The sequence below is a fragment of the Delphinus delphis genome, chromosome 2 (assembly GCF_949987515.2).
Source record: "Delphinus delphis chromosome 2, mDelDel1.2, whole genome shotgun sequence".
Taxonomy (NCBI): domain Eukaryota; kingdom Metazoa; phylum Chordata; class Mammalia; order Artiodactyla; family Delphinidae; genus Delphinus; species Delphinus delphis.
In genome coordinates, this window is record NC_082684.1 from 31027407 (window position 1) to 31039718 (window position 12312).

The 12312-nt window shown below is 41.8% G+C and overlaps 1 protein-coding gene across 19 annotated transcripts in view; it reads right to left on the reverse strand.

Moving 5' to 3' along the window:
* The window catches only part of SIPA1L1 (signal induced proliferation associated 1 like 1), a 500730-nt gene that overhangs the window by 46268 nt on the left and 442150 nt on the right, over positions 1-12312 (reverse strand). For 14 of the 19 annotated variants that reach the window (XM_069540429.1, XM_069540430.1, XM_060004294.1 and 11 more), the window contains 5 exons: positions 11983-12132; positions 6975-7099; positions 4579-4665; positions 4047-4165; positions 602-1044 (listed from right to left, as the gene is read on the reverse strand). In XM_069540429.1, the coding sequence (XP_069396530.1) occupies positions 602-1044; positions 4047-4165; positions 4579-4665; positions 6975-7099; positions 11983-12132 (924 nt within the window). The remainder of the gene's footprint in view (positions 1-601; positions 1045-4046; positions 4166-4578; positions 4666-6974; positions 7100-11982; positions 12133-12312) is intronic. The other 5 variants (XM_069540432.1, XM_069540431.1, XM_069540434.1 and 2 more) reach the window with 3 other exon arrangements.

Sequence of the window (12312 nt, forward strand, 5' to 3'; positions counted from 1 at the left end):
TTCTGAAAGGTAGACGGGCTGTGTCTAATTTTATCTACACTTTCCTGTTGGACACGTCCCCCCAACACGTGACTGCCAGGAGCCAATTACTGAAAACAAACTGCAAACACTGGGTAAGCGATGTTCTCTGATAGAGAGGCAGTGTGAAAGATGCGTTCAGCATCATAAATGATGCCATGATAGTCTTGGAAAAGACCCCTTCCTTTTAAAAATATGGTCAAGATTTTCTTTTAATGTCTTCCAAAGACTGTCCCATTCTATATTCTCTATCACTAGCTGGAAGCCACATGACAAAATTCTTCTCTCATGCTGGTATGCAGCTAGGAACGTTTGTATAAAATCAAATACAGCTATGAAGAACAAATCTGCAAACCTTTCCCACAGTTTAAAATAATACACTAGGATGGCAGGAATAAAGGATTTGGGTGGTAAATAAAAGGCATTAAATATATAAAAATAACTGTCACTGTGCAAAAAAAACAAACCAAAATTAAAAAAACCCCTTTCTTTATACACTCTTGAGCAAAGGGAAGTGGGATGAGGCCGGAAACTGGCCGCAGGGAGGCCAGGAGCGGGAGGGGCAGCAGGGAGGGGCAGTTACCTGGTATGGGAAGCAGCGTCATTGATACTGAACGTGCTGTTCTCCCTGGTCAGAGGGTTTGAGCCGGCCTGGCTCTTGGCATGGATGTCCAAGCTCAGGGAGGACTCGGTTTTCCGGTCCATGCCGTGGCTCTCTGAATCTAAAGTCCGATCTGCCATGGAGATGACTTCACTGGAACTGTGCCACAGGGGGGCCACTTTCTCCTTGCCCGGCCCCGAGCGTGGTGACGACGTGGCCGCCCCCAGGGAGGCCGTGCTGCCGTGGCTAGGGCCGTAGGAAGTGGTGTCAATGCCGCTGTCTGCGGAGGTGCCTTGCAAGTAGTTGTAGCTGTTCAGCTCGGACTCGGTGCGGTCCCCGTCATACCACTTCTCGTCGCTGGGGGCGCTTGATGCGTTGCTGGAGAGGGTATTGCTGCTGGAGTGGCTTGAGTAGTGGCTCTCAGACTGCAAGGGAAGCAGGCTTTCCTTAACTACAGGCTTGGCTTCTTGAACAGCAGGGAGAAAATAACGGGGGAATGACCCTGTGAAATGTGTCTAAATAGGGGGTTCTCAAGACACAAAAACTCCTGTGAACACAAAAATAAGGCAGGAGGTATCTGGAAAAACCCACTCAGAAGATTCCATGGCGGACAGTGCTGGAAACTTAGTTTTTAGAATCCATTTTTCATTATTTGGCTTATGCTAAAGTATTGAGAGAATTTTAGCCAGGAAAAAAAAACCACCTAAACTGTCATTAAAGTCTTTAATATCTTAATCTTAAAATAGAAAGTGATACTTCCAAAGGGCTTATAATTAGAAAGACCCTATTGATCATAGTAAATAGAAGGCAGAATATAAGACTTTCTCTTAAAGACATCCTTTCTTTCCCCATATAGTATCTATTTAGGAGACAGCTTTCTAAGGAGTGCTTAGAGGTAAACTTACACAGAGGTGCCAAGAGAATTCAATGGGGTAAAGTAATCTTTTTAACAAACAGTGTTAGGGGAACTAGATACCCACATGCAAAACAGAATGAAGCCGGGTCCTTACCACATAGAAAAGAAAACTCAAAAAGTCAAAGACCTAAGTGTAAGGGCTAAAACTATAAAACTCTTAGAGGAAAACATAGGTATACATCTTCATGACCTTGGATTATGCAATGGTTTCTTAGATATGACACCAAAAGCACAAAAATGATAAGAAAAAAAGATAAACTGGACTTCATCAAAATTAAAAACCTCTGTGTTTCACATAACCCAATAAAAAAATGGGCAAGGGATTTGAATAGTCATTTCAAGAAGATATACAAATGGCCAACAAGCACATGAAAGGATGCTCAATACCATTAGTCATTAGGGAAATGCAAATCAAAACCACAATGAAATAACACTTCACACTCACTAGGATGGCTCTAATAAGAAAAGCAGACAATAAAGATGGTGGGCATTGTTGGTATGAATGTAAAATGCGGCAGTTGCTGTGGAAAAACCGTTGCAATCCTACTCAAGAGAAATGAAAACCCATGTTTACACAAAAACTTCTACATGAATTTTATAGCAGCATTATTCATAATAGCCAAAAAGTAGAAACAATCCACATGTCCATCAGCTGATCAATGGATTAAAAAAATGTGGTACATCCACACAATTATTCAGCCATAAAAAGACATGAAGTACTAATACATGCTACAACATGGATGAACCTTGAAAACAGGCTATGTGAAAAAAGTCAGACACAAAAGGCCACATGTTGTATGATTCCATTCATATGTGATGAAATGTCAAATAGGCACATCTATAGAGATAGAAAGTAGATTCGCAGTTGTCGAGGGCTTGGAGGGGATGGGAGAGGTGGGGTGACTCCCTAAGGATACAGGTTTCTTCCTGGGGTGATGAAAATGTTCTGGAGTCAGATCGTGGTGCTGGTTGCGAAACTCTGTGACCGTACTAAACGCCACTAAACGGTACACTTTAAATGCGGGAACGTTATGATATGTGAATATGTGGTATATGAGTCATCTCTCAATTTAAAAAATGTGGGCAGAACCCCTGTTGCACAGTGGCTCAGTTGCTTAGAAAGAACATTTTATGGCTAACCAAAGAAATACAATTTCAAAAGATACCTGAGTAAAATAATATTTAAGTGAGAGGGCGGTCAGAAGTTCAGAAACTTGGTGGAGATGGAGAGAAAAGGAGAGAAAAGACTTGTGTGTGTGTCTTTACCAGCTGTGGGGAGAGGGCCACAGGAGGACCATCTTGTCTCACTTCAAAGTGAAAGACCTCCTCCCCTTGAAAAAGGATCAATCCCAGTTATTTTACTGGTGCCACTCTAGTTTTTCTCAATAACAACTTCTGCATTATAAGGCCATCATTTATTTTTCCTATTTCCTCTTTAGCGCTGGACCTGGGCTGTGGAATTTGCTAGTCCCGGCCACGCGTGGCTACTGGGCATTTTCAACGTGACTGGTCTGCATTCGGATATGCTGAGTGTGTAACGTACAGGACAGATGTATATGGAGATAAAACTCGAACCACATCTGGAATTTGAAGTGTTCTAGCCAAATTTTAAAAAGAAGAAACAGGTGAAATTAACTTTAACAATGTATTTTATCTAACCCAATCTTTCCAAAGTATTATTTGACCATGTATTCCATATAAAAATTGTTAAGGAGGGGAAATTGACAGGTGGCCTAGGGTAATCTAGCACTTACAAGTGGAACTGTGACAGCGTCACATTTCATCAGTAACTCTCTCTCCCACAGCCTAGCACGCTCATGAACGTGTTGTGCTCTCTTTAAGCTTCAATATTCATTTCACTGAAGCAAAACTGAGCCCTCTCATTAAAGTTCTGAGTATCTTATAAATTAGTGAATATGAAATACAGTATCTCCTCATCCTATAGAATGACATAAATATAAGTACACATTCCAGTGAAGAGACAGACCAAGGAAGTCAACTGAATTTAAAGAGGGAGGAAACGATAGCCTCTTCTTCCCAATTCCACCTGTAAGTGATAAGGAACTGTTTATAACTATGGTAATGGGACAAAAATGTATGTAGCCCTGGAAGATAAGAGAAGCAGTAGGGGGGCTTGTCAGGAAGCTGTCTGTCTCCTTGATCGGTGCTCCAGCCATACACACCTCATGCTGGCAACTGTGTAAGCAAATAAAATCTATATCTAGCACATTCTATTCCAGACATTAGGACTGTTTGTGATTGGATCACATGGCCTTCTATCCAAATCTTCAGGTGCATACCAATGAGGAATTTCAATTTATCTCAAAGCAAGCTTAAGGCCATTGGCAGTAGAAATTCCAGGGCTGTGGCAGCCAACGTCCACCTTCTACTAGGACGACTTCCTCTCTGACATTGGGGAAGAAAGAGAGAGCAGACCGGTACCATTTTCACCTTGCAAGAAAGGTACATGGCTAGGGATCTATCATTTTTATTATTTTACAGTGAACTTACGTGCCCTTGTTTGTTTGGAGACAAATGAACCACCGGATCCTGACGCATTAATCTCCCACCAGGGCTCTCTCGGAAAGCTGGCAGTACCTTTGATACTGCTGGGAGGTGGCACGTTGGCTCTGGAATACAGAACAGGACATTCTGGTGCAGGCACTAAACAGATACTGGCACAGGTTGACAAACGAAGACGGCTTGCCATTGCACCTCTCAGTTCACTGGCCAGCAAACTCGGAATTTCAGCAAGAAGCTTGTTGAAAGTTTACACAATAGACAGCATGTCAAAAACTAAGTGGCTGATGGATAAAGCTTGCAGCTGGTGACAGTGTGTCACATCATACACATTAGCATAGCCAAGTACCACCAAACCAGAGGCCATGAACAATGCGGCAAAGTTAGGAATCAGCTTTCGGTTTGGGGGGAAAGTCTCAAATATATGGATTAAATTTATGAAATTCATTCATTGCAAAGTGTGGCTAACCTCGCTTGGTCTACATTACCTAGACAGGCATGGATGCAATCACGTGTTACTTACCATGACACTTTGGAAATATTTTACCTGTATATTCATGCTGCTCGAGGACAAAAGAATTGAAATCCTGAGGTCCTCTATAACTGTAAGCTAAGCACAACAGAAAAGACACACAGCAACTAGTTTACTTAAAACAATTGCTTCCTTTTGGACTCCACTGGCATTCAGGATGGGGTTCAAAAGGTGAAAGGTAACACACCTAAGAGCTCACGGCAACAATTCTGCATTTCTGCAACACCATTCCTAACACGTACAGGACTGGGCGGTGTACTCTTTGACTCTCAACCGTATCCAAAAGCGGAGAGGCAGAAAAACAAACTGCACTGAGATAAGTGAGCCAATTAAGCAAGCTAAGCTCCACATCTCCCCTGGGCATCAGTTTATCACACACTGATGGACAGAGACAGGTGGGGTCTGGCTAACAAGTAAGAATCTGCTTGACATTTTCAACCAGTGACCTGAAGGTCATTAGAAAATTGTGTTCTTACAAATTGAGTGTAGGAAGGTCAGCCCTTTATACACTCAATACAGTGTATTGAGGAATGAGAACATAACCATTACTTGTCTTCATTCCTTCCTAGCATGGCTTATACCAGCAAAGCCCCAGATTCCTTCTGAAATGCCAGGCAGAAAGGGCTGGGTTATCCTTCTGGAATGCTGGAATATCAAAAGTTATAAAAATTTATCTGAACATTTTCTTTGAAGGCTTAGATTCTGGATGGAGAAAGGCCTTCGTTAAAAAAAAAAAAAGCCTTCTCTGGCAGGCTCTAGGGGTATCTTATTTTTTAAAAAAAGGTATACCTCACCAAAAGGATGAATGAATGTGTTAAAAAGGTTCACCGATATTCATTTCAGATTCATCTGTGCAACGTGGATGCCACTAAACTATAAAGTGGATGCAAGGAAAAAAAGACTAGAGAAGGGCTTATGTAAAAGAATGAAGACGGGTCTAGGACAAACCTTGTAATGACCTTTTCAAGTCCCAAGATACTGCTTCATTCCCCGCATGACTTCACATGAGTGGGAAGAGGGACCCTGAACAGTGCACAAGGGCTCGAGGGCAGCTTTGTTCAAAGGCTGCAACTAGGAGCCCGAAAAAGCTGCCGAAGTCATATGGAAGAAGGGATCCTGTTCACGTGGCGCTACCCTCTCAACAGTATCAAAACACACGGGATTTGAAACATTCTGTCAAGAGCAGAACAGTGGATCAGAATATGCTCAGGTTTTCGGTGGCGGGGTGGGAGTTGGGATGAGAGTAGGGAATGACAGACGGCTTCAGTAACGAGGCCCATCTCACTGAAGTGATGGAAAAAAGCCTATCTTCAGAACCTAAGAATTTCGTTTCTCTTCCTCAACTCCTGTCTTAGCTGAATGCATCTCCACTCCCTTCCATGTTCTTGGGTTGTTTTTTCTGTTGATCCCCCATTGAGCAGCTGGGAGCCCCAACCTGGCTCCAACCTCTGCACTGAGGATGCCCTTCCCAGGCATGGAACATGGGCACAGTCGTTAAAACAGAACAAAACGATGCATTTGCAGAGAAGATAAAATGATGCAGTCTTTGCCTTACACGCAGATCTTTTTTCAGCCCTGAAATTTACTTCTTTTTATGGTACTCTGATGGGAAAGCTACTAGAGATAAGATAAAGGGAAAAAACCCTAACAGTCCACATTCAAGTCCCTGATGTATCAATTGTGTTGATACTTAATCCCTGGTGCTACTGTGTTGAAACTTAATCTTTCTCATGGCAAAATTTTATTGTATCAACTAGTGTTTTGGTATCTTGTAGAACTGCTTAGAGAGAGAGGGAAGGGCGATGTGCCAGAAACCCAAAGGAAGGCTCACTCATGCAAATCTTTCCCTTCCAGCTGTTTTATCCTAAGACATTTCCTTAGCTGACAGCTTAATAGCAGAGCCAGGGGAAAAAGCATATAAAGGGAGGAAAGACATTCTCACCAAGCTACAGAAGTGACTAAAGAACAATTATATTTCTTTCCTTCTCTGCACATAGTTAAAAAATTTTTTTTTAACTCAATATTAAGAATACCAACTAATCTCCCACTTATACTGGGCAAAAACAAACAAATAAACAAACAAGGGGGGAGGGAGATACTTAGGACACATGTGGCCTGGTACTCTGGCATTTTAACCTTGGTGCTGAAAATAATTCCTATGTCCTTTCTGTCTTTAAAGTCGGGGTTACTCAGAATTCCTTGACTTTTCTCTCGGGTCTTAATTGCTGCTTTCACTTATACATAAGCTAACTGAGACTTAATGCTCATTCCCATTTATGACCCAGGGCTGTATTATAGAACAGAATGCCTTGATGACATCATCCAAAGGTAACCAATGTCACCTTAGTATAAAAGCAACTTGCTTTTTGTAGGAACTGGTTACTTACCCATCTGGTCAGCAATGCTATCCTCACTTCTTTGCCAGCTGGGTGTGGATTTCCCGCTGCCACCAATGTCTGACTGGGTGTTCTGCCTGTCGATGGAGGCTGGGGATCTGCGGCTTATTCCAAACCTGTGGTGATTTCCCCAAAGGCAAAGATAACATCAGGGACCTTACCCATAAGGGAAGGTAGTCCTGGGAGTAATGAACTAAACTCTAACGACAGGTACTACTAGTTTTGCTTACATTTCTGTACTTGCGTCCTCATCCTCGTGCATGTGTACATGGATGCTGGAACTGTGGATGTTATGGTCAGTATACACCCCTCTGTTCAGAAAGGTATGTATGCTAAGTATGTAAACTGTGAACAAGGGCAGGGGCCATTAGGACCGAGCCAACCTAAGAGATATGCAGTAAGAAACCAAAAATCTTCTGGCCCTTGAGTAGTTAAGCTCAGACTGTCATTCGCACCCAAAAGAAAAATGTCACCATCCTAGTGTTCCGTTTGTGTCGTCCAATTGGCACATTCCAGGGGTTTCTCTTAACTCGGTTATCTGCTAAATCACTAAGGCACTCATTCTTGGAACAAGTATTTTCTGAGCACTTACTCTAAGGTCTGAAAAACAAAGATCGCTATCATTTACATTACATAGGGATCACTTCCAAAATGTATAAATTTTTTTGTTTGTTTGTTTTGTTTTGTTTTTCTGGTGCTACGCGGGCCTCTCACTGCTATGGCCTCTCCCGCTGCGGAGCATAGGTTCCGGACGTGCAGGCTCAGCGGCCCTGGCTCACGGGCCCAGCCGCTCCGCAGCATGTGGGATCTTCCCGGACCAGGGCACGAACCCGTGTCCCCTGCCTCGGCAGGCGGACTCTCAACCACTGCGCCACCAGGGAAGCCCCAAAATGTATGCATTTTAAATCGCCTTTAGGAAGGCAATTTGGAAACAGGTAAACTGGCATCTATAAAGGCAAATGTCTATTCCTGGAAAGAATGTTTAGCTATTTAATGAGCCCATTTTAATTTTCCCTGTGTAGACTAATAATATAACATAGGCTTAATTGAAGCATATGCCTTGATTAGTAACATCAGCAAAGCAAATACTGACTGAGCCCAGGAAAAAGGGCCAGAGTATAAAATTCAAAGATTCATGTGGAAATTTACAAATCTGAGTGTGGTTACTAATGAATGTATGAGTAATCTACACAATAAAACACAAAAGGGCCTGAATTAACTGATGCATGTGACAGGTGTCTTCTTTGCTACAAATTGATAAATGTGTGGGCAGAACCACCAAGCGGTGCTGTGCATTGGAAAGAGCAGGAGATTAGGAGGAGGAAGGCTGGGAGCCAAGTTCAGCTTCTACACCCAGAATCGCGGCAACTCTTGTATGGATCCAGGGAGAAACATCTATATAAAAGCATTTGGAAAGCAGGGAAACGATAAAATATTTTAGTAAAACTCCTACTACAACATCTCCCTCATTACTTTTTGCACAAATGACTGTCATTTACAAACTTGACTCCTACGCCTCACTAAACGAAGTTACCTCCATTATTAAAAACAAACAAAAACCTTGATTTATGAAAACTTCAGTGAAAGGGCTCATTGAAAACAAAGGATTCACTAATTATGATCTCTGCCACTTCCTCCCTAGGTGGGGTCCTTGTTTAGGTTAGGAGAATGAATATCCTCAAACTGGTCCTATGATCCTATTCTATTTAGTTATCCTATTTAGTTAAATATCTATTTATTAAATAGATTAATTAAATTTAATAATTTAATAGATTTATTAAATCTATTTATTAAATATCCTATTTAGTTATTTAGTTATATGCACTAACTAAATTAAGACTTTTCAAAAAGCCACAGTGGTTGAGAGTCCGCCTGCCGATGCAGGGGACACGGGTTCGTGCCCTGGTCCGGGAAGATCCCACATGCTGCGGAGCGGCTGGGCCCGTGAGCCATGGCCGCTGAGCCTGCGCATCCGGAGCCTGTGCTCTACAACGGGGGAGGCCACAACAGTGAGAGGCGTGCGTACCGCAAAAAAAAAAAAAAAAAAAAGCCACAGAGATCAAAGTAAGAAGTGGATCGGAATCTTGCTTTTACTTTTTGGTAGCAGTGGAAACCAAAGACAACTTTTTAAACTTCTGAATTTAAAGTCAAATGCTTTTTTGGCTGTCTGTTTTTAAAGAAATGATAAAGTAAGGCTGCCTTTCAACTTTGCCTTGAAAAACATTTTCATCCGATGAATTTTTAATTTCAGTTCTCACACACACTCCTAGTTTACTACGTGCCAGGGCATCAGGGCTATGAAGGTCCCATCCTTGAGGAGCTCAGACAAAACCTGTTCTAATTTGACACTGTGCCTCTTTCTGAAGAGATTCATTGTCCCTTTGCTTGGAGGAGCACTTAATACTTTAAGAGTCACGGTTCAGACTTGAAGGAGTTTTTAAGTAATCATTTGGCTGATACATGAAACGCGTTCACTGACCAAGAACTTCTACCTCGTGAGACAGTCCATTGCTCTCCAGGGCAGGCTGACAGCTTCGAAATACCTTCCTCATAATGGGCTAGAAACTCCTTCTCTATAACTTTCACTTACTGAGCTCAGTTGCCCTCAGAGACAGGTTTAAGCCCTCGGCTAAGAGTGGTAGGAGAAAGCCATCGCGGCCTCCTTGCCTCCACAATGCCCACCTGTGGGCTGCACATCCACGGTTACGATTCTTACACCACGACCTCCAACTCCGCATCTGCCCGGTCCATCCTTCCCTCTGCACGTGCCCTGCCTCGTCAACATTCCTCAGAGTATGTGGCCCCAAAACACATCTCAAGGATGGTAGAACAGACCCTATGTCTTTTCATCAGTGTTGCTTTTTAACTCTCTCTCATTCCCATGCTAAACCGGTGCAGGTGCCTCTTCCGCCTTCACTCAAGTAGAGCGGGTTTTATTAACCAGCCTGTGAAACTGTGCCTCTCAACTGATTTGGATGGTCTCAACATCCTTACACCAGGGAGCAGGCAGCATACACCACGTACAAGCAAGGCACTGAGCCCGCTGAAGCACAGGGAGGGCAACAAAGGGGCGGATTACATTTATGGACGATCAGTGTGTCCGGACCTGTTGTTATTACCTCACACTTTGGAGCTTTTCCAAGTTTAACATTAATGAGTTTGCAGCAGACTCCACACACTCCTGCTTCACTGTCACCCTGTACCTATTGATTTTTACTGGGCTAAGTTAAGGAGTAGATGTAACGATTGTTCCCTTGGTAAGTGTGAACTTTAGGATCAAACCTGGCCCATGAGTAAGGCATGTGAATCAGACAGTGAACACCAATGTCTCTTGCATCACTGATACAGACAACAATTGCTTGGGATCTAAAGGAAAACACTGTATCAGTATCTTCTTGTAAAGTTTCACCCCAGGTAAAACTGATGTTATACCGTATAGCAAATAATCCCCAGGTAACCTCAAAAGCAATGGCGAAAACCCTCAATACCACCTATGGCAGGTTTAGTATTAAATATCAAGTCAAATAATTACCACTGCATTAAAAAAAAAATAGTGTACGTAGCACGAACACTGGGAACCATGTTTCTAACATTAATATTCACCAAAAATTAATGTTTCAAATTACATTTTGGCATGCCTTGAGAGTGTATACCAAAATGGACAGAAGAAGCAAACAATGATTTTTGTCGTGGTTGTTAGCTCATTTATATTTTATTGCTGTATTAACACTGAAGTTGCAGTGAATTCTTACTTTTGAAGTCAGACCAGGCCATTTAAAATCTAATTAAAACAAGAAATAGCAAGAGGGAAGAGATATGGGGACATATATATATGTATAGCTGATTCACTTTGTTCTAAAGCAGAAACTAACACACCATTGTAAAGCAATTATACTCCAATAAAGATGTTTCAAAAAAAAAGAAATAATTAGTTGGGCTTGTGGTGTGGGCTAATAATAATACTTAATTCATAAAACTTCTTGCAGGGGCTCATAAATAAGAGCTAGAATTTTTTTTTACTAATTGTCACTGAAGTAATTAAAATAAGAAATGTGCATTTTAGATACGCTACCAAGGGAATCCTTGGTGGTAGGGTGGGGAGGGCCGTACATTTTATAGTGGTTTTTGTTATTTACTTTCTGCTAACATAAACATTTAGCAAAAACATGAATAAAATTATACTTAGCTATAAAAACCAACACAATACTATAGGATAAAAAATATCCATTATGAAATATTCTCATAAGCATAATTATTTTGTAATATGGTAAAATCTCAAGAAAGTACACAAATCATGTGCGTTTGTTAAAGGTAATTCGGGGAAAACTTGGCATAGAAACATCCTTTTTTTAAAAACCCCATTAAACACCCCATTTCTGATTTTCCAGTGGTTTCAAGTTCTTTATCAAGTTCGCCAGAGGTATCCCAGCAGGAAGCTGGTGATGAGCAAAGCCAGCTTATGTGTGTCATGTGATGTTTTGCTGCTAATTACTTCCCAGCTTCAGACATTCCAATTTTTTTTTTACCTTTTAGTAGCCTCTTTAATCATGTACACTTAGCTTTTTACTTTGTGAGTCTGGTCAGAAGCAAACAGATTTCTAAAGCATGAGAAAAATCACTTTTAGCTTTGGATATGATAAACATTTCCCCTACTTTAACATCAATACAAACTCCACCCAGTGCAAGCAGTACACTACTGAGTTCCCTTTGGAGGAAATTTTAAGAAGGGGCAAAATCTGTACTATGAAACTAGACAATACATATAACGGAGGAACTGATGTAATTTGATTTCTTTGCCATTGAGTCCTTAGAGACTAAAGAATGATAAACTTCCTAAGAAGTGGTTTGAACCAGCCACGAAAACATTGTTTAATCTGGAGTATTAACCATATTTTCCCTTTTGCTCTTTTGTGAACTGATCCAGTCTGGCTGAATGGAAGTTCTTTTACACGTCTCAATTACATATGAGAGACAGCGATGCCAACTCCGGCACACCTACCCTTCGGGCATGGACTTTTGCCTGTAAGTGCCCCCGCCAGAGCCAGTCTCGCTGGATGAAGACAGATTGCTCGGGGAGTTGCGACATGGCTGGGATCTTGCTAAAGCCATGGATGAGACCGTCACATAGATGTCTGAACCAGGAGACAGCCTGTGTGTGCAAACCAAAAACGTGAAGTCAACAATTCAAAGGGAAAATCCCGAGGCAATGCATGATGGATAACATATAAATGGGACAAACGCAGCCACTTCGTGGAGATAATAAAAATAAAGCCAGCTGGAAGCCCACAAAAGAAATTTCCCCATAAGACTACTCCCTAAGGGGACAGCG